At 37.1% G+C, this 20,876-nt stretch overlaps 2 protein-coding genes across 3 annotated transcripts in view; one reads left to right on the top strand and one right to left on the bottom strand.

Moving 5' to 3' along the window:
* Positions 1-1,296: 1,296 nt before the first annotated feature.
* On the bottom strand, positions 1,297-5,477 carry LOC119522963 (cytochrome c oxidase subunit 7B, mitochondrial). The gene is made up of 3 exons (XM_037821702.1): positions 5,342-5,477; positions 2,711-2,835; positions 1,297-1,497 (listed from the first exon to the last, which is right to left on the bottom strand). Exons 1-3 carry the CDS (start codon positions 5,379-5,381, stop codon positions 1,420-1,422), a joined length of 243 nt encoding a protein of 80 aa, XP_037677630.1. The 5' UTR covers positions 5,382-5,477; the 3' UTR covers positions 1,297-1,419.
* A 1,991-nt stretch (positions 5,478-7,468) lies between these two features.
* The window catches only part of MAGT1 (magnesium transporter 1), a 77,703-nt gene continuing 64,295 nt past the window's right edge, over positions 7,469-20,876 (top strand). The window contains exon 1 of one of the 2 annotated variants that reach the window (XM_037821714.1): positions 7,469-7,631. In XM_037821714.1, the coding sequence (XP_037677642.1) occupies positions 7,530-7,631 (102 nt within the window). In that variant the 5' untranslated portion in view covers positions 7,469-7,529. The remainder of the gene's footprint in view (positions 7,632-20,876) is intronic. The other variant, XM_037821713.1, reaches the window with a different exon arrangement.

The raw sequence follows: 20,876 nt of genomic DNA, 5'->3' as shown, positions 1-20,876 counted from the left end.
AAATGGAAAAATACATTCCAAAATACCATACATATTTCTTTTCACCTGTCAGAATAGCTAACACTATCACTCACCTGACAGTAGTAAAAATCATACTGAAAATTTCCTCCTGTCATTAGAATACTCCTAAGTCAATGAAAAGTATCTAATGGAAGATTGAGACCTCCTGACGTTTATTTTGCTTAATCATGTCTTAGAGTTACATGTGAATAATACTACGAATAACATTCTTTCTAAATGTGGTATGTTTGTATTCAAATTTTATTTAAAAATGGTACTAGTTACTAGTTTTCTAACCTTATTTTGCAATGACAATTTTTCCCAAACCATGAAATTTTTGACGTTAGTGCATTTGATGAGAAGTTAGGACATGTTATGAAAGCACTTCTAGTATTTCATGTAATATAATAAGCAAAAAATTTTACAAATGTTTGGTTAAGTTTAAATCCTTAGCTACATTAGGTAAATTTGGAGATTCCCAAAAGCCAGTTACCTAAACCTTTTATACTAACATAAGTGGATTTTAGAAATCTCTAGATTTAGCTAATATATATTGTTACTCAACTGAAATTTCATTTTCTTCATACTTGACCATTGTCAAAACACTGCTACAGGAGACAACTTTATAGCCTTCAGCCGAGGAAGTAATGAAGCCCTTGGTGCAGATACTGTTTTCTTCAGCTAAACATGAAATCCCATGTCATATAGTGAACTTACTATAATCCACAAAATGAAACATTGCTATAATAACAGTAAGGCAATAGGAGAGGTTACTGATAGATAATTGTGAATAAACTGTTTTTGATGCGATTAAACTGTTTTTGACAGAACCCTTCTTAAGTAACATTTTAAACTTCTCTAAACAATGCTAACTATAAAGCTCTAAATAAATGTGCCAAGAGAGCAAGGAGCCAACAGGTCTTCAAATAACCTAGGAGTTCATGTTCTATGACCACACTTCTGTTGGTTCTGATGACACCATAAGTTCTCTAGGCAAGAGTGAAAAGAACTTAATGCAAATTCCAAATATAAACATAAATGAGAGATAGAAAGAAGTAAGAGTAACCAAAATCTGGATACCAGATTTTAAGCTCAAAGATGACCTAAAATACCTCTTGTGATCATATGATATAATTTCAGACTTCTGGGTGATAGCCAAATGTTCCTTTTATACTACTTTACAGAGAAAAGATATTTAAGATTGTATAGCATTTTGACTTTAATATTAAAACAAAGGTTAAATAAATGAAAAGTGATCGAACTTGGTTTCATTTAAAAGGAAACAAAGCCTACAAAAAAGGTTTCAAATGTACTTTATTTCTTCATTAATGCCGTATTTTAATGGATACACAATGCTTTTACTTTCATCAATTATAAGTTGGTTTTGAAACATTTCAATAATCACATCAGCTGGGATGATTACTGATCTCTCCATTCCTTTGGGGTGACTCTGCCAACAGGGGACAGGTTCCATTCTATTCCAATTTGTGTTGCTGTCTGTAAGAATGAAAATGCTGTCAGTTATACACATTTAAGTCAAAGTCCACTTTCCCTTGAACCCTATTTCTTGAAAGTGACAAAGGTATTTTGCTCTATAGGTTAAAAACACACAGAAACTCATCTGGAATATAGCCCTCCATGTAGACTAAAAGAGCAGTGCTGTCCAATAGAACTTTCCTCAGATGATGGAGTATTCTATAATGTTTGCTGTCCAATATAGTAGTCACTAACCACATGCGGCTATTGAGCAAGAGGAATGTGGCTATTATGACTGAGGAACTGAATTCTTAATTTTACTTAATTCAAATTTATATTGCGTATTTCTATAGTATTTGCTCAAAACATTCCTTCCTTCAACCACAACAACCTAAATAACTGCCAAAGAGATAGTTTTAATAGCCCTTCATTAAGGAGAACTTCATCTCTAAAAGCTCCTCTGATGACACATTTGTTCAACATCTGCTTATCCTTCTAATTAATAGTATAACTGATTTCAGGAAGATCAACACAAGAATGGAAAGGGTCTATTAAAGTTTGGTTAGCAAGGTAAGAGTTGATTTACCTTTTAAAACCAATATATATACATTTCTTTTAATTTCAGAATTCCTATTTTTAACCAGCAAGAAGAGTGACTGCTAAGTAGATTGTTAAATATACAGATGTAAAAAGCAAAAATATTGAAAGTAAATTACTTTACATCTCATCTGTCAGGAATACTACGGTCAGTTCTGTGTGTACAATTTTAAAAGAAAAAATAAGTAGAGTGTGTCCAGGAGGGTGAAAATTCTGGAAACCACGTAGCAAAAAATGACTGACAGAACTAAGGATGTTTAATCTGAAAGAGAGTATTCAGAGAGAGATATGATAGCAATTTTCTAATATCTGAAGACTGTTACATAGAAGTGGGATCAGAATTCCTGTGGGGCAATAGAATAATAGATAGAATATAAAGGGAGGCAGATTTTAACAACATATCCTTTTACAGCTATACGACACGAAAAGGGCTGCCAACTGATTCAGTAAGCCACTTGTTACTGAAAATGTAAAGAAAAGAAGATAGATGAATGCTGAATGCTGAGGAAGAAATTCCTGCATTGCTTAGTCCCTCCTAACTATAAACGTATGCTACTGTGTTAAAACATGTTGAATACATGTGCAAAAGAGGAATGAGACACATCTAAAACAGAAATTACTAATCAATAGTACTTACATACGTCCATACAGCAACACAGAAAGTGGCTCCACTAGCTAATACAGCATTACCGTATTTGTCATGGAAATCAGGTGCACGTTTCTGGTGGCTCTGCCTTGCTATTGTTTGCTGAATGCTTCGAACTTAAAGAAAGAAAAAAAAAAAGATACAGAAGTATATCTATCAATTATCAGGAAAACAGAACATATGTGATCAATATTGCCAATCAAGAAAGCTAAGGAAATTAACTTCATAGCATTAAGCAGTTCAATAAAATGTTAAAATATTATAGTTAAAAGCAAAATAACATACTTTGAAATGCATCAGAAATAAAGATTGATGGATGGATAATGTGATAAACAAATGTAGCAAAATGTGAACTGCAGACTCTACATGATAGGTATGTGAGTGTTCATCATATAATTTTTCCAACTTTTCTGTATGTTTTAAAATTTTCATATGTTGGGGAAGAAGGCAAAGAGGTGATGTTAGTCACATTCACTACAAATTGGTATTTGTAAAACCTCTGAAACTTGGTTCCTATTCATCCTATTCATTAATTTGAACATTTGTCTTAAAATTTTCACTAATGTTTACTCAACATTGTTCAACAACTCACAACATACAAGGGCAAATAAACTCAAAATGAATTTCAAATTAAAGCAAACTAAATATTTATGACCATAAAAAAATTTAAACCTAAAAATTAGGGCAATTTTGATTTTTAAAAAAGTATGAAAATACAAGGAAGTAGAATTTTAGCTAAGCAGTTTGAATGACAAGTAGGATTTGACAATGTAGACGTGGGGAAGGGAAATCTGTACAAAGGCAGAAAAGCCCAGTGTACTGGAAAATCTAGTTTGGTTGAAGGACAAGGTATGTAAGTAATAGGGGATAACACCAGAAAGGATCGTGGAGGGCCTCCAAGGCTGGGCCACTTTTTTTGGTAGATAAAGGTTTTTGAGCAGAATGACAAGCTTAAAACTTTGCTTTTACTATTACTCAAGTAGAAAGGGTAGAACAATTTTCAAATTGCCTCTAGAGGCACTTAGGAGGGGCGAGGAAAGAGCTTGGGAAATGCATAAATGCATATTTCTGGTATTTTGTTTTTTTTTTTTTTTTTTTTTTTTTTTTGCCCTTCCTCTCCAATCTGTGTAGCAAGTCCTAATTGTTTTGAAGAGGGCTTCAAAAGGTACTTGTGTTAAGTATGTAATGGAAAGCATGTTAGAGAAACAGCAATACTGCCCATTCCCTACTAGCATTTAAGCACATCAAATGGCTCTTAGGTGATATAATGGGTTATTTCAGGAAAGTTATTTGACCTTTAATGGTTTCTTCTTATAACTGCCTTGCACAGCTTTTGTTTTCATCTTTAAATAGTCATACCTAGTATGCTTAAATTTACAAACATTTCACAATATAGTCTGCTCTTAAACAGTTAAAAAAATGTGTGCTGAATTCTACCTTAAAAACAAAAGACAACCCTTTCCTGAGGTGCAAGTCCCTACTTGCTCAAAGGGAAAAGAAATTAAAAGTGATTACCAAACTGATAGAAGTTTTGGTAATGGATGATGGTGATGGTGGCACAACACTGTGAATTTAATACAACTAAATTGTATAATTTAAAGTGGATAAGATGGAAAATTTTAGATTTTATCTGTTACTAGAATAAAAAAATTTTAAAAGCAGTTTTTAAAAAAAGTGATAAATAACTCTGCAACACCTCATGACCTCAAAATTCAGGTTACCCAACAAGATTTCTTTAGACCTCTCCTCTGTAACAAGAAAAGGTTTGGTTACCACACACTGGTAATCTCATATAATCCTCAGTAACCCTATGAGGTATTATTTACTAACCCCCTATTTTACAAAGGAGGAAACTTAGGTTCACAGAGGTTGAATCATCTGCCCAAAGTACAAAAATAATAAATGCGACTTGGGGAATATGAAAAACAATAGGGCAACTATTTTTTTTTAGCTATTTTCAAAGTTGCCTGAGTGTTATTTAAAAGTAAAAGAAAGGCTAAAGAAGCTAAATGGTTATGGCTTAAGGTCATCTTCACTGTAAAACAACTGCTAACGCTGAAAAATTAATAATTACTCAAGGTCATCTTCAGTACAAATGAAGTATAGAAATGAGTTTTTCTCTCCAATCTAGTGTATTCTCAATACATAATGTGGTCTCAAATTTTCCCTGTACTTGCCTAACTTATAGGTTAAAAAAAAGGACCACAATTGCTTTCGGAGCACTAATATTCAGTTAATAACCCTCAAATTATTTCAAAGCTGCAGGGCTACCATTCAAGTTGTCTCCCTGCAATGAAACCAAATGAAAAGCTAGATTTACAGTTTCCTTCCGTTATGGCTATAGGAATTAGATAGGAAGTTCTACGTGGAAATAGAACTTAGGGAATTTAGGGAATCGCTTAAGGAACGAGAGGTATCCACCAAGTGTCCTTCCCTGAAATGGTAGACTACTGAATAACAAGAAAACAGGGCCAGGTAACAGAGAGAAGGGAACCGAAGCAGATACTCCGGATGAGAAGGCCAATGCTAAGGACATCTTCCCAATTACTTGGGGCATGGTGGGGGAGGGGGCTGAGGACAGATGGCAAATGGATATAAGGCTGCTGAAAATGATTTGCTCACCTCCGAGACGACTCAGTGCGTTTTTGGCCAAGGGAAACATCGTGAAGCTGGAGACACAACTAGGGCAACTGCTGCAGCGGACTCGGTTACCCTTGCAAAGAGCCCTGAAAAACAAAATGGCTTTCGGCAAGGCTCATTAATGAGATTTGATGAAATCTCGCGAGATCTGAAAAACCCCATCTAGAAATTGTAATCGCTTTTCTCAGTAGAAAAATGAGGGGTTTTGGGAAATGTAGTTTCAGCCTTTATAAATGACGTATCCAGTGTTTAATGAAGAACGAGAGAACCCCCCGAAATCAGCTTTAGGGCTCTTTAGAGGAGAGCTAAGAATCGATCTTAGGCTGAGTTGTCTAAGGCATCGGCTTCAAGATGATGTTCAAGTTCCAAAGGCTTAGGTTTGTATCTGGCTCCACACTGGCTCGTTCTTTCCGTCCCCCCAAAACTCCCTTCACTTCTTTAATTTTGTCTCCTTTTACTACATACTAATTGGCTTAACTTTTTATTTTGAAATAGTTTCAAATTTAGAGAAAAGTTGCAAGGATAGTTAAAAGAATTCCTGTAATATATGGATAAATATGTAATAAATATGTGATAAAGCAAATATAACAAACTGTCGATTGTAGAATCTTGGAGGTGGGTATTCAGAGTACAATTCTTTCCATTTTTCTGTGTGTTTGAACATTTTTATAATAAAATATTGGGGGACAGGGAGGAACTGTGTACTCGTTACCTAGGTACACCAACTAGTAATATTTTGCCACATTTGTCCTCTCTCTATATATAGTTTTTTTTCTGAACAATTTGAGAGTAGGTTGCATACATTATATCATGCACCTTTACCTGATAATACTTCAGGGTTCATTCCCAAAAGGTTATTCGCTTACATATAGCCACTGTACAGTTAATCAAATTAAGAAAATTTAATACTGATACAATACAGCCCATATTACAATTTCACCAATTGTCCCAATAAAGATGTCCGTACACATTTTTTTCACATCTCTATACCACATTTCTTCACTGCGGAATAAGCTATCTTTGTTTCCATACGTGTCTCCTTGTCTCTCCCACATAATGAAATTATAAGTCATATGATATGTTCCACCCCACCAAAATAAATTCAAATTATAGGCGACTGACTTTATTTGGTTGTTTTTTTTTCTCTTGGGTATACTATTATTCGATAGTAAAGTTATCCCTAGTCAACCCACTGTGATAAACAGAACTCGGCCAAAGAAACGGAAACTTCTTCAGCTATGGAGGATTTTTATTATACTTAGATAGGAGAATTGGATGTTTAAAGAAAACTGTATATGACGATGAAAGAGGAAGTAAAGCCTTGCAATCTCTTGCACCTATCTCTGAAACAAATATAATAACATAAAAGAGAATGCACTTGCTATCTTTAACCCATAATTTAAGTCCTTGGGGGTGCTTTAAGTATCAAGGCGTTTAACTAAAAAATATATAAATAATAACATGAATAGCTTATAATTTTTGACATCCTCTTTTTCAGTGCACGTGGTAGGATTCCTGGACCATAGAAGGTATTCAACGAGTTCTTGTTCGTTTGCTTTTTAAAAACCCCCTCAGTGATATTAAGTACATTTTTGCTTTCCTACTTTTACTTTTTTTTTAAATTTGAAGTACTTTAGTGGCAAGATGAGACAGAGGCAAGATGAGAGACTAAGGTAGCTCTTAGTAATCACGTAGTTAGGTCTCATTTCCCTAGAATATTTCACGAAAACGGTGGATTTCAAGGACTTCTGAATGAGCCTCTTGGTCTGAATGAGTCTCTAGGGCCGGGAGGAGAATACCAGGTTTAATCAGCATTAAGCCATTTTGCACTCCAAAAAAACCACGACATTTCACAACTGCGCATGCGTGTTTTAAGAGCCACTTAGAGCGTCATCTTACGTAAATGAAAAGGGACCGCCATTATCCTTAGCGGACCAATGAAAAACCTCCAGATTATCTTTTTTCTATTGGCTAACGGGGACCAATTAGAAGTGAACTGTCTTTTAGCGGGCGTCAGGCTTAGCAAGCTATGACGTAACGGGAGGCGCCGCCAGGCAGGGCTGAACTGGACCAATGAGGAAATGTAAGGGGCCGGTTAGCTTATTCTCACGCCCCACCCTCAGAGCCTGCAGGAGGAAAGTTTCGCTTACCCGGGGAGAGAGGAGCGAACATGGCAGCGCGATGGTGGCTTCGGTGTGTCTCTGCTACCGTGGCAGTGGCGCTTCTGCTCGTTTACCGAGTTCCGTCGACCTCTGCCCAAAGAAAGAAGGAGGTGAGGACGTTGTTTTCAGCAACGTTGGCTTTTCCCAATGAAAGTGGGGCTTGAGAGTGTCTGTTGTCCTCTTCCCGCCCCTTTTCCCCGCTAGTTCGTTGCTTTGATGGCTTCAGTTCCGCCGTTTTAAGAGTTGTGGGGTGCGTGAGAAAGAAATACAACTTTTTCCTATGGTCATGTAGAGACTGAGAGCGGGGAGGGACTGGATGACAACTATAGGCCTGTGAATGTACATAGCTACTAGTTTTGACACTTCTTTGGGTATGGGCCGCGTGGGGGTGCTTAGACTTTATGTACGGGGGATAAATATATCTGAGCGTCTTTTTGCTGTCGGCAGGTATAACTCTCTCATTGCACACATAAGAGCTATATATATTTTTTGTAGCATTTTCACTTCAGGAGTGTAAGAATTAGACTTAAGAGTAAAACTATACCAAATTTATTGATTCGCCAAATGTTTCAAAGCTACTTAGAATAGAAGCGCTTAACCCACTTTAAATCATCTACAGATATCAAGCGTGGCAGGCACTGTTCCAGACATTTGGTTTACATAAGTGAACAAAACTGAGATCCTCCATGTGGAATTTACAGGCTTTGAAGTGGGGAAGATACAGTATTCTTTACTCATCTTTAAGCAATCCAAGCAGAGGAATTTTAACATTGTGTTTTGAAACATTTGTGGCTCAAAGCCGTATACTCTTAGAGCTGTAAAAGATTATTAGCTGGAGTCTGTGGTCAACAGTAACATTGTGATATGCTTCCATTAAATGTAACAAAGGCAATAAAAAAAAAGATTATTAGCGATTTTATATATACCAGTGCCCTCATTTTATAGATGAGGAAAACCGAGTCTTGAGTTTACACAGTTAATATTGCAGAAGGACTAACACCCTAGGTCAGTCAGATTAGTGCTATTTCCTATACATTCTGTGCTTCCTCTAGTACACAAAACATGTAATGCACTTTTAAAATGTCCGTTAAATATGTCAGATGCTTGCCACTTGAACAGAAATAAGAGAGAAGCTATCTTCTGTATGTTTCTGAATATTTGAACTATTCCATTAAAAAATAAGTTAGCAAATTGAAATGAGTTACTTATTGAATTGGCAAAAGTAAAATTAAAAATAGGCCATTATAAGCACTATGGTGAAGTCAGCCGGCTCATACCCAGTGGAACTAGAAATTGATGTGCTTTTTTAGGAGGGTTCCAAGTCATTGTTACATGGAAAACAAGATGCAGAGCAAAACATAATTTTATATTCTAGAGCTCTTTTATGTTAAAAAAAAAAAAAAAAGAAAGGAAGAAAAAACGTTGTACACAACTGTATGAATATGTATAGAGAAACCTTAATATTAGGTTACATAACAAGTTGCTAACAGTGGCTGTTTCTGGGGAGTGGGATGGTGGATGAGGAGAACACTTTCATTATTTACTCTATATACTGATATTTTCTGGATTTTTACAATGACCACATTTGCCATTTAGGCAGTTATTGCAATATTCTTGGCCATTGTTCAGACCCTTATCGCTCTCGCAGGTGTATTTGCAAAGTATAAAAGGTCTCTATAGCCTGTGATCTGCTTCTTCCAGATTCATCGCAGTCTAGGCTCTTCCCTGTACTAGTCATACTGAATTACCTGCATTTCTGGACCTCTTGCTTTCAATCCCTGCACTCCCAGGACCTTCTGCTAGTGTCTTGCATCTTCTCTTCCTCCTACCCCATTCACCTGAGGGTTCCTACACTGCCTTCAACTATTAGCTCAAACGTTACCTTCTTCCTCAGCTAATCCTTTCCTAATTCCCCCAGGTGGATTGAGATGAATTCAGCAGTATATATCAAAAAGTCCTTAATAAACATAGAATTATTTCATTAACTGTGCACATACAGAGTCAGGAATCTGTTCTTTAATTTGCTGGTTTGCTTAGTTTTCACAATCTATAAAATTGAATTTTCTCATCTGTAAAAATGGCATTGATAAAGGCTGGTAAAGATGTTGGTTTGTTTTTTACCCCTTCCTCCTGGAACTAGGAATGTTTAGACTGTATTATAAAAATTACTGTGATCTTACTCAGGGGAAGTTTAAAAATGTAGGTGTTCTGTTGCATGACACTTTTGCCAATTTTTAATGCAATTTTATTGAGATATAGTCACATACCATGCAATCATCCAAAATGTGCAATCAGTTGTTCACAGTATAATCATATAGTTGTGCATTTCATCACCACAATCCATTTTTTGAACATTTTCATTACTCAAAAAAATAAGAAAAAATAAAGGTCAAAAGGAACACCCAATATTGTCTGACCCTACTACTGTATTGTATGATATTTTATTTTTCTTTTTATTATCTTTTTTATTATTCATTAAAAAAAAGAGAACTTTTTTTCCCATAGTAATCAATATGTTCAAGTGCTGATTGTGGTGATAAATGCACAACTGTATGATGATACCATGAACAGCTGATTGTATACTGTGGATAATTATATGGTATGTCAATATAGCTCTAAAAATTGTATGGAAAAATATAAACAGGGATAAAAGTGCTGGAGATAACATGGAGAGGGGGATGTATGTATTTACTGTTGGTTAGGAGGCAGAATGGTGTAGCCTTTCTGGAGGACAGTGGGATGGTTCCACACGAAGCTAAGTATGTGAGTGCCATAAGGTTCTGCAATTTCATTAGGGGGCATTTATCTGGAGGATCTGAGAGCAGGGACATGAATGGACATTTGCACACTGGTGTTTATGGAGACAATATGTATGATTTGCAATGGGTGGAGGTGGCCTAAGGGCACATTGAATGAGGAACAGAATGGTGAACTGCTGTGTGTGCATACAAGGAAATATTGAGCTAATGTGAGAAGGATTGAAGCTGTGTGCCACTCAACGAGGTTAATGGAACCTGCAGACAGTATTTTTAGTGAACTACGCCAGAAACAAAGGCAAACAGTATAATGCCTCACCAATATGGACTAGCTACAATGTGTAAACTCAGAATTGAATGTTAGAGCACAGCTTATCAGGGGAACGCTTATTGTAACAGTCCCTAGATTATAAGCCCTTTCAGCAGTCACATTTATTCCTGAATTGTAATGGCTATCTCCAGATTCCAAGATGCTAATCCCCTTGTGTATAATCTAATTGATCCCTGGAACTTTGGGTATCTGTGTGGCACCTGAAACACAAAGCTAGAACTCGGCAGATATGAATGTCAGTATTAGCACATGTAGCAACTGTTAAAAAAGCTGACAAACAATCCAGACTTCAATTAGAGATATGAGTGAAGCAGAGGTGGTTAGGACTAGGGCAAATCAGGCCAAAGGGTAAAGGACAATACTGACTGCATTTTAGAACTTCAAATTCCATGTGAGACCAAGGGAAGAGATGTTTAGTTGGTGCAAGATCTATATTTCCTAAACAATCTTAACTCACACAGTTCGTTCAAATACCAAAATTGCATGAAACTTTTAATAGGAAGTGAGACCTGGTAGGTTTGCATAGGTTAGTGTGAAATAGCAACACATCCCAAAGTAATTTGGACAGAGAATAAAAATATATATGCAGGGCCTCCCTGAGGAGCTGGGGGAAAATGGAGAGGTGTTGGGCTTCCTCACCTGGATTGTTGCTAATGTTGTCACAAACATTGAGGACTGGCGGTTTGATGTGCCAAGCCATCTATCACAGGACTTGCCCTTATGAAGCTTGTCACTGCAAAGGAGAGGCTAAACCTGCTTATAATTGTGCATAAGTGTCTCCCCGAGTACCTCTTTGTTGCTCAGATGTGGCCCTCTTTCTAGCTAAGCCAACTTGGCGGGTGAACTCACTGCCCTCCCCCCTACTTGGGATCTGACTCCCAGGGGTGTAAATCTCCTTGGGATCGAGAACATCTTTGTGGGATTGAGAACATCTTGACCAAAAGGGGGATGTGAAGTGAGACGAAATAAAGTTTCAGTGGCTGAGAGATTCCAAATGGAGTGAGAGGTCACTCTGATAGGCATTCCTATGCACTATATAGATAACCCTTTTTAGGTTTTAATGCACTGAAATAGCTAGAAGTAAATACCTGAAACTATCAAACTGCAACCCAGTAGCCTTGACTCTTGAAGACGATTGTATTGCAATGTAGCTTACAAGAGGTGACAGTGTGATTGGGAAAGACTTATGGATCACACTCCCTTTTTCCAGTATATGGATGGATGAGTAGAAAAATGGGGCAAAAAGCTAAATGAAAAATAGGGTGGGGGGTGTTTTGGGTGTTCTTCTTTACTTTTATTTTTTATTCTTATTTTTACTTTTTCTGGTCCAAGGAAAATATTCAACAAATAGATTGAGGTGCTGAATGCACAACTATATGATGGTACTGTAAACAATTGATTGTATGGATGATTGTATGGTATGTGAATATATCTCAATAAAATTGAATAAAAAAAAGGAACACCCAAAACATCTCATACTCCCCCCCCCGTTATTCATTTACTTTTTGTCCCCCTTTTTCTACTCATCTGTCCATACACTGGATAATGAGCCACAAGGTTTTCATTATCACACAGTCACACCATATAAGCTGTATAGTTATATGATCATCTTCAAGAATCAAAGATACTGGATTGCAGTTCAACAGTTTCCAGTATTTCCTCATAGCTATTCTTATACCCTAAAACCTAAAAAGGGATATCTATATAACATATAAGAACAACCTCCATAATGACCTCTTGACTCCATTTGAAATCTCTCAGCCACTGAAATTTTATTTTGTTCCATTTCTCTTCTCCCTTTTGGTCAGGAAGGCTTTCTCAATCCCACAATGCCAAGTCCAGGCTCATCCCCAGGAGTCATGTCCCACTTTGCTAGGGAGATTTATACCCCTGGGAGTCAAGTCCCAGTAGTGGGGAGGGCAGTGAGTTTACCTGCCGAGTGGGCTTAGAGAAAGACAGTCCATATCTGAGAAACAAAAGAGGTTCTCTGGGGGTGACTCTCAGGCACAATTATAAGTAGGCTTAGCCTCTTCTTTGCAGTAAGAAGCTTCATAAGGGCAAGCCTCAAGATCAGGGGCTTGGCCTACTAAATTGGTAGTCCCCAGTACAAGCGAGAATATCAGGAGTTCCCAGGTGTGGAAGTTTAATATTTCCACATTTTTCCCCAGTCCCTTAAAGAGGCTTTTCAAATACTTTTTATTCTCTGCCCAAATTACTCTGGGATGTATCAGGGTTTCACACTAACCTGTACAGACCAACTAGATCTCGCTCCCTATTCAAGGTTCCATGTAATTATGATGTTTGAATAAACTGACCATACAATTTAAATTATATAGCATGCTATAGAAAATAAAGATTTTGCACCAAATAAACATCTCCTCCTTTGGTCTCACATGGGAGTTGAGGTTTTAAAACACAGTCAGTATCATCCTTTTCCCTTTAGTCTGGTTTACCTTAGTTCTAATCAAGTCCATTTTGTTCATATCTCCAATTGAAGTCTGATCTCTTTTTCAACCTCTTTAACATTTGCTGTATGGTGTAATATTGACATTCAGAGCTGCCAAACTGTGGCTCTGAGTCTCAGGTGTCACACAGATATCCGAAGTTACAGGAACAGACCAGGTTATATACAAACAGCTCAGCATCTCAGAATTTAGAAATAACCATTACAACTCATGAATAGATGGGACTAGTGTAAGAGCTTACAATCTAGGAAACTGTGGCTCTGAGTCTCAGGTGTCACACAGATATCCGAAGTTACAGGAACAGACCAGATTATATACAAACAGCTCAGCATCTCAGAATTTAGAAATAACCATTACAACTCATGAATAGATGGGACTAGTGTAAGAGCTTACAATCTAGGAACCTTTACCATAAGCCTTCCCCTGATAATCTATGCTCTCAGATTCAATTCTCAGAGTTTGCACATTATAGTTAGTCCATATCAGTGAGGCATTATAATGTTTTTCTTTTTGATCTTGGCTGATTTCACTCAACATACTGTCCTCAAGGTCCATTCACCTAGCTGCATACCTCACAACTTCATTTTTTCTTGCCACCACTCAGTTTTCCATTGTATGTATACACCACAGTTCACCATTCCGTTTATCAGTCAATGTACCCTTAGGCCACCTCCATCCATGCGAATTATGAATATGGCTGCCATAAACACCAGTGTGCAGTATCTGCTCATGTCCCTGTTCTCAGGTCTTCCAAGTATATACCCAATAATGGGACAGCAGGACCTATGGAAACCCCGTGTTTAGCTTCTTGTGGAACCAGCACACTGCCCTCCAGCTGGGCTGTGCCATTCTGCTTCCCTACCAACGGGGAATAGGTACATCCCTCGCTCCACATTTTCTCCAGCACTTGTATCCCTCTGTTTATTTTTGAAACAGTTTTATTCACACACCATACAATCCATCCTAAGTAAACAATCTGATTCCTAGTATAATCACATAATTATGCATTCACCACCACAATCTATATGAAGACATTTCCATTTCTTCCACAAAGAAAGAGGAAAAGGAGAAAACAAATGAAGAATAAAAATGTAAAAGATAGAAGAAAAATAAAAATAAAATAAAATACAATTAAAATGTCAGACAACACAACCACCACCAAGAATCCCATATCACTCCTTTATATCCCCCTCTTATAGACATTTAGCTTTGGTATATTGCCTTTGTTACAATTAATGGAAGCATCTTACAATGATACAATTAACTATAGACTTTAGTTTGCCTTGATTGTATTTTCCCCCATACCATCCAATTTTTAACACCTTTCAATGTTGACAATTATTTGTTTTCCCTCCTGTAAAAGCATTCTTATATTTGCTCATTTAATCACCATCATTGACCACTCGATGTTTCACTAAGTTATACAATCCCAGTCTTTATCTCCTGTCTTTCCTTCTGGTGTCACAAATGTCCCTAGCCTTCCTCTTTCAACTGTACTCACGCTCATCTTTGTTCAGAGTACTTACAATATTGTGCTACCTTTACACACTATTACGCTATCCATTCCATTTCTGGATCTATACAGTTAATCCCGTAGAATCTTCTGTACTCCTTCAGTATCAAATGCCCAATCTCTAACCTCTTCTTATCTCCTGATAACCTGTGATCTCAACTCTCAAATTTTGCTCATCAATATTAGTTCATATTAGTGAGACCATACAGTATCTGTCCTTTTGTTTCTGGCTAATTTCACTCAATGTAATGTCTACAGTCTGCCATTTTATTTTTTGGATTTTATATGTCATAGTTTATTTTATTTTTATTTTTTTCCTGTCTCTCTCTTTTTACCCTTCATTTCCTGTCTCTCTCTTTTTACCCTTCATTTCCTGTTTACCCTTCATTTCCTGTCTCTCTCTTTTTACCCTTCATTTCTACACTCTTCTCCAAACCCCTCTCTACTGTCTTTTCCTATCTGCCTGTAGTGCTCCCTTTAGTATTTCTTATAGAGTAGGTATCTTGTTTACAAACTCTCTCAGTGTCTCTGAAAAGATTTTAAATTCTCCTTCATTTTTGAAGGACAGTTTTGCCTGATATAGAATTCTTGGTTGGCAGTTTTTGTCTTTCAGTATCTTAAATATATCATACCACTGCCTTCTCACCTCCATGGTTTCTACTGAGAAATTCACACATAGTCTTATTTAGCTTCCTGTTTATGTGATGGATCACTTTTTTCTTGCTGCTTTCAGAATTCTCTTTTTGTCTTTGACATTTGATAATCTGATTATTAAATGTCTTCGAGTTGGTCTACTTGGATCTATTCTGTTTGGCATACACTGCGCTTCTTGGGTCTGTATTTTTATGTCTTTAATAAGAGATGGACAATTTTCAGTTATTTCCTCCATTATTCTTTCTGCCCCTTTCCCCTTCTGTTCTCCTTCTGGGACGCCCATGACACATATCAGGCCACTAGCTGCTGTGTTCCTCAAGGATGGGGGAAGGGCTTTCTGACTCAGGTCTTTAAACAGTCTCTGCCCATGTTTTCCCAGACTCTTCATCTCCTCACTGATCTGGGCCTTGAAATGTCCTCCCTTGTCCCCCTGATCTCCAAGCAATGGAGATCTGTCTCACTGTTATGAGCAATATTTTAGTCTGTGTCCCAGGTGGGAGGTGAGAGGAATCCTAATTGCTGGTTCTGTGCTCCTTCCGTGCTGCGTGAGACTGGGTGAGGGGGAGGTGAAAGGACCTGCAGGCCCGGGATAGAATTCTCCTACCTGATAGCTCTCTTCTTCAGTTTGGCATCTATACGGTCCTTCTCCCATTCACACCATTCACACCCTCCTCCAGAGTTCCGAACAAGTCAGGGTTATCCCCCTTTTTTGCTGAATATCTGGAGAGAAGTTTTTGGCAGTTGTTTACGTTGCCGTGTTGATGGCATGACCTCCTCATATACTCTATTTCTAATGATATTCAATGATAGTAGGAGAATCTGTAATTGTCTTAAGCTACTTTGCTCAAATTAACTAAAATAAATATTATGTGAGTGTTCTCGTTTGCTAATGCTGCCAGAATGCAAAACACCAGAGATGGATTGGCTTTTATAAAAGGGGGTTTGTTTGGTTACACAGTTACAGTCTTAAGGCCATAAAGTGTCCAAGGTAACACATCAGCAATCGGGTACCTTCACTGGAGGATGGCCAATGGTATCCGGAAAAACTCTGTAAGCTGGGAAGGCACATGGCTGGCATCTGTTCCAGAGTTCTGGTTTCAAAATGGCTTTCTCCCAGGACGTTCCTCTCTATGCTGCAGTTCCTCAAAAATGTCACTCTTAGTTGCTCTTGGGGTGTTTGTCCTCTCTTAGCTTCTCCAGAGCAAGAGTCTGCTTTCAGTGGCCATCTTCAAACTGTCTCTCATCTGTAGCTACTCTCTCAGCTTCTATACATTCTTCAAAGTGTCCCTCTTGGCTATAGGAAGCTTGCTCCTTCTGTCTGAGTTTCTATAGTGCTCCAGTGAACTAATCAAGGCCCATGCTGAATGGGCAGGGCCACACGTCCATGTAAATTATCCAATCAAAGTTATCACCTACGGTTGGGTGGGTCACATCTCCATGGAAACACTCAATCAAAGAATTACAATCTAATCAACAATGAATACATCTGCCCCCACAAGATTACGTCAAAGATAATGGCGTTTTGGGGGACGTAATACATCCAAACCAGCACAGTAAGCAATTAGAATGAAATGAGGACTGCTGTCTCACCTCCCTTTCTTGTCCCTCTTAATCCCTTTGTAGTCCTACATTCTCATTACACTTGATTATTACCATCAGTATTTGACACATTGACTTCCCCTTAGTGAGGTTATTTTGTGCCATGCCAACTGAACTGTTTCAAGGGAATAGAAAGACTTTAAGCTTGCTTAACTTTATGCATATTATAATTTAATTGTGAAAATTATTGCACATTTTTGTTTTGTATGAATAGTAGAAAATTTATTCATATACTCCAAGGAGAAGAGGAAAAATCTTCAGGATCTTGTGTTAGGAAATGAATTCTTAGAGAAGACACCAGTAGCACAAGCAAAAAAGAAAAAGATGCATATGACTTCATCAAAATTTAAAACATTGGTGCATCAAAGTACATTTATTAGAAAGTGAAAAGAAAACCTACAGAATGGGAGAAATTATTTGGAAACAATATATCTGAAAGGGTTTAATAACAATATATAAAAACTCCTACAACTAAACAACATAAATGGCAAACAATGAAATTTTAAAATGGAGAAAGGGAGTTTCCAGTCAAGATGGTGGGCTCTATCCCCACACAGAAGCTTTAAGCAACAACCCAAAACTGGTAGAACCGTTTTTCTCAAAGCTCCAGAAAACTGTTGAAGGGTTGTAGTAACAGGGCAAACACCAAGTCAAGAAAAAGGCAACTTAAAAACTGTAGGCTCTTGTGGCATCCTGGATGGAGTCCCACTCCCCACCCTATCACTCCCATGCTCCCAGTGCAGGTTCGTGGTCCAGATTCTGGAGGGACCAGAGTAACCTTTGTGCACATACCAGGAGCATGTATGTCTATGCTAGTATGTCCGGGGGCAGCCTGAAGGACTGAACCAGGACACTCATTGCATGCTTGCTGTCCCAGAACTTGCTCTGCATGTTCCTCTCCTACAGAACAAATCACAGCTGCCTGTGGGACATGCAGTGCAGGGTCTGGGACCATGAAGAAACACTGTTTCCTAGGGAAGAAAGGACATTCAGATCCCTGTAAACAGGTGGACATGCCCAGGACAAGATGCATGTGTGCCTTGGGCTATTGCCTAAACTTATATTTAGGACAGATAAATGCTCTGAAGGAGAGAACTTGCACAGGTAAGTTTGCAAAATACGAGAAAGGTTTTTTTCTTTTTCTTTCTTCCATTTATTTATTTATGTATGTATGTATGTATGTATGTTAGCTCCTGGCATTCAAGGAAATTTGTCATTACCCTAACTGGACACAGGCTTAAAAAGACAGACACTTCAGTGTCCAAATTCCAGGCTTATGACATTACAATATCAAAATGTCCAGGTGGCAACAAAAGATTACAAAACCTACAAATGATCACTAAAAGATGGCTCATGGAAAAGAGAAGGTTAAAGAATAAGAAACCATCAAAGAGGAGTTCCAGTGTTCTGGCAAACCAGACAGACTTTTTTAAAAATAGTTATAAATATGCTCAGATAGCTTAAGGAAAATATGGACAAACAAAAGAAAAATGATAGTTAAACACAAGAGAGTGTCAATAAAGAGATAGAAGTCATGAAAGGAACCAAACAGAGTTAAAGATCACTGTAACAGAAATAAAAAATTCCCTAGAGGGGTTCAACAGCAGATTGGAGCTGGCAGAAGAAAGAATGAAGATAAGAAAGTTGAAATTATTCAGTCTAAGGAGCAGAAAGAAAAAGGAATGAAGAAAAGTAAACAGACCCTGAGAGACTGTGGCATACCATTAAGCGTGCAGATATACACATTATGGGAAACTCAGAAGGAGAAGAAAGAAAGAAAAGGGAAGAAAGAATATTCTAGAAATAATGACTGAACACTTCCCAAATTTAATGAACGATATGAATATGCACATCCAATAAGCTCAACAAACTCCGAACAGTACAAACCACTGAGACATATGATGATCTACCTGTCAAATACCAAAGATAAAGAGAAAATTATGAAAGCCGCAAGAGAGAAGAAACATATATGAAGGAGCCTCAGTAAGACAAAGTGCCTATTTCTCTAGGGAACTATGGAGGCAAGAAAGCAGTGGGGTGACATGAAGTCAGTGGGATAGAATACTGACAGAAAATTATTGCTGACCAAGAATTCTATATCAGGCAAAACTGAGGGAGAGATTAAGACTTTACCAGATAAACAAAAGCTCAGGGAGTTCGTGACCACTAGAATGGCCCTACGAGAAATGCTAACGGGAATTCTTCAGGTTGAAAGGAAAGAATGCTAACAGATTTAAGACACATGAAAAAATAAAGGTCTTCAGTAAAGGTAATGACATGGGTAAATATAAATGCCAGTACTGTTGTATTTTTGGTTTGCAACCCCACTTTTTACTTCCTACAGGATCAAAACTGCAAATGCATAAAAAGTAATGTGTCAGTGGTTTTGGACTTATAATGTAGAAATATGTAATTAGTGACAAGAACTACATAAAGGTGAGGGGAAAGAAGGATATAGGAACATAGTGTGTGTACACTATTGAAATTAGGTTGGTATAAACCAAATGAAATTGTTATAGATTTAGGATGTTAAGTTTAAGCCCCATGGTCATCACAAAGAAAATATTGGAAAAATATGCACAGAAAGAAATGAGAAGGCATTCTGAAGGGTTCACTACAAAAGTGGGCAAATAACTTGAACGTGTATTTCTCCAAAGAAGATATACACATAGTCAATAAGCATATGAAAAGAGGTTCAACATCATTAGACATTAGAAAAATGCAAATAAAAACCGCAAGGAGATACCACTTCACATTCATTAAAATGGCTACTGTTTAAAAGTTGGAAGGTAACAAGTGCTGACAAGGATGCAGAGAAATGGAAACTTTAGTACATTGCTGGTGGAATTGTAAAATGGTGTAGCTGCTATGGAAATCAGTTTGGCAATTCCTCAAAAAGTTACATATAGAATTACCATATGACCCAGCAATCCCACTTCTAGGCATATACCCCAAAGAATTGAAAGCAGAGACTTGAATAGATGTTGATGGTAGACAGTTTGGCAGTTTCTCAGAAAGTTGAGCATAGTTGATATATACCTAAAAGAATTGAAAGCAGGTACTCGAACTGATATTTGTACATCAATGTTTATAGCAGCATTATTCACAATACCCAAAAGGTGGAAGCAACCCAAGTATCCATCAATAGATGAATGGATAAACAAAATGTGTTATATACATACAGTGGAATATTATTCAGCTCTAGAAAGGAATGATTTTCTGATACATGATACAACATGGATGAACCTCGTAGACATCATGTTGAGTAAAATAAAACAGACACAAAAACAAATATTGTATGATCTCCCTGATAAGAAATACCTAGAATAAGCAAATTCATAGATAAAGATAGTAAATTGTAGGTTACCAGGGGCTGGGGAGTAAGGGGAATGGGGAGTTATTAAGGGGTGCAGAATTTCCATTTGAGGGGATGAAAAAGTTTGGATAATGAATGTTGATGACAGTAGCACAATACTGTGAATGTTATTAATACCACTGAATTGTACACTTGAAAGTGGTTAAAATGAGAAATTTTAGGTTGTATGTTTATATAAATATAAAAATAAAAAGTTAAAAATTGAAAAATAAAATGAAAGCTATAAACTCAAAAAAAAAAAAAATCAGTTGTACACATGTGGTTCTATTTCCAGCTTCTTTATTCTGTCTTTCCCTTCAGCAATACGCCACTGTCCCTGATTTCTGGAGCTATATAGTAAGCCTTAAGAACAGATAGAGTGATTCCTCCCACGTTATTCTTCACTTTCAAGATTGTTTAACTATTGTAGTTTCTTTGTAGCTCTTTTTTTTTCTGAGAAGCAAAATCTTACATAAAACAGGCCTATTGGTTTAACTCAACATTTTTTGTAATATTTTGTAAATGGAAGGTTTTATGAGTTTTTGTTATTTCTTAGTAAATAATAAATAATTTACACTAAAAACGTAATGTCTGATTAAATCTCACTGTGAAAGAATATAATTTTAAGAATAATTGTCATCAGGCCTGACTACTAAATTTTAATTTTACATCTCTCCCATTT

Source organism: Choloepus didactylus, chromosome X (assembly GCF_015220235.1).
Source record: "Choloepus didactylus isolate mChoDid1 chromosome X, mChoDid1.pri, whole genome shotgun sequence".
NCBI lineage: Eukaryota > Metazoa > Chordata > Mammalia > Pilosa > Megalonychidae > Choloepus > Choloepus didactylus.
The sequence above is the reverse complement of the archived record's forward strand: the minus strand, read 5'-3'. Positions and strand labels throughout refer to the sequence as shown.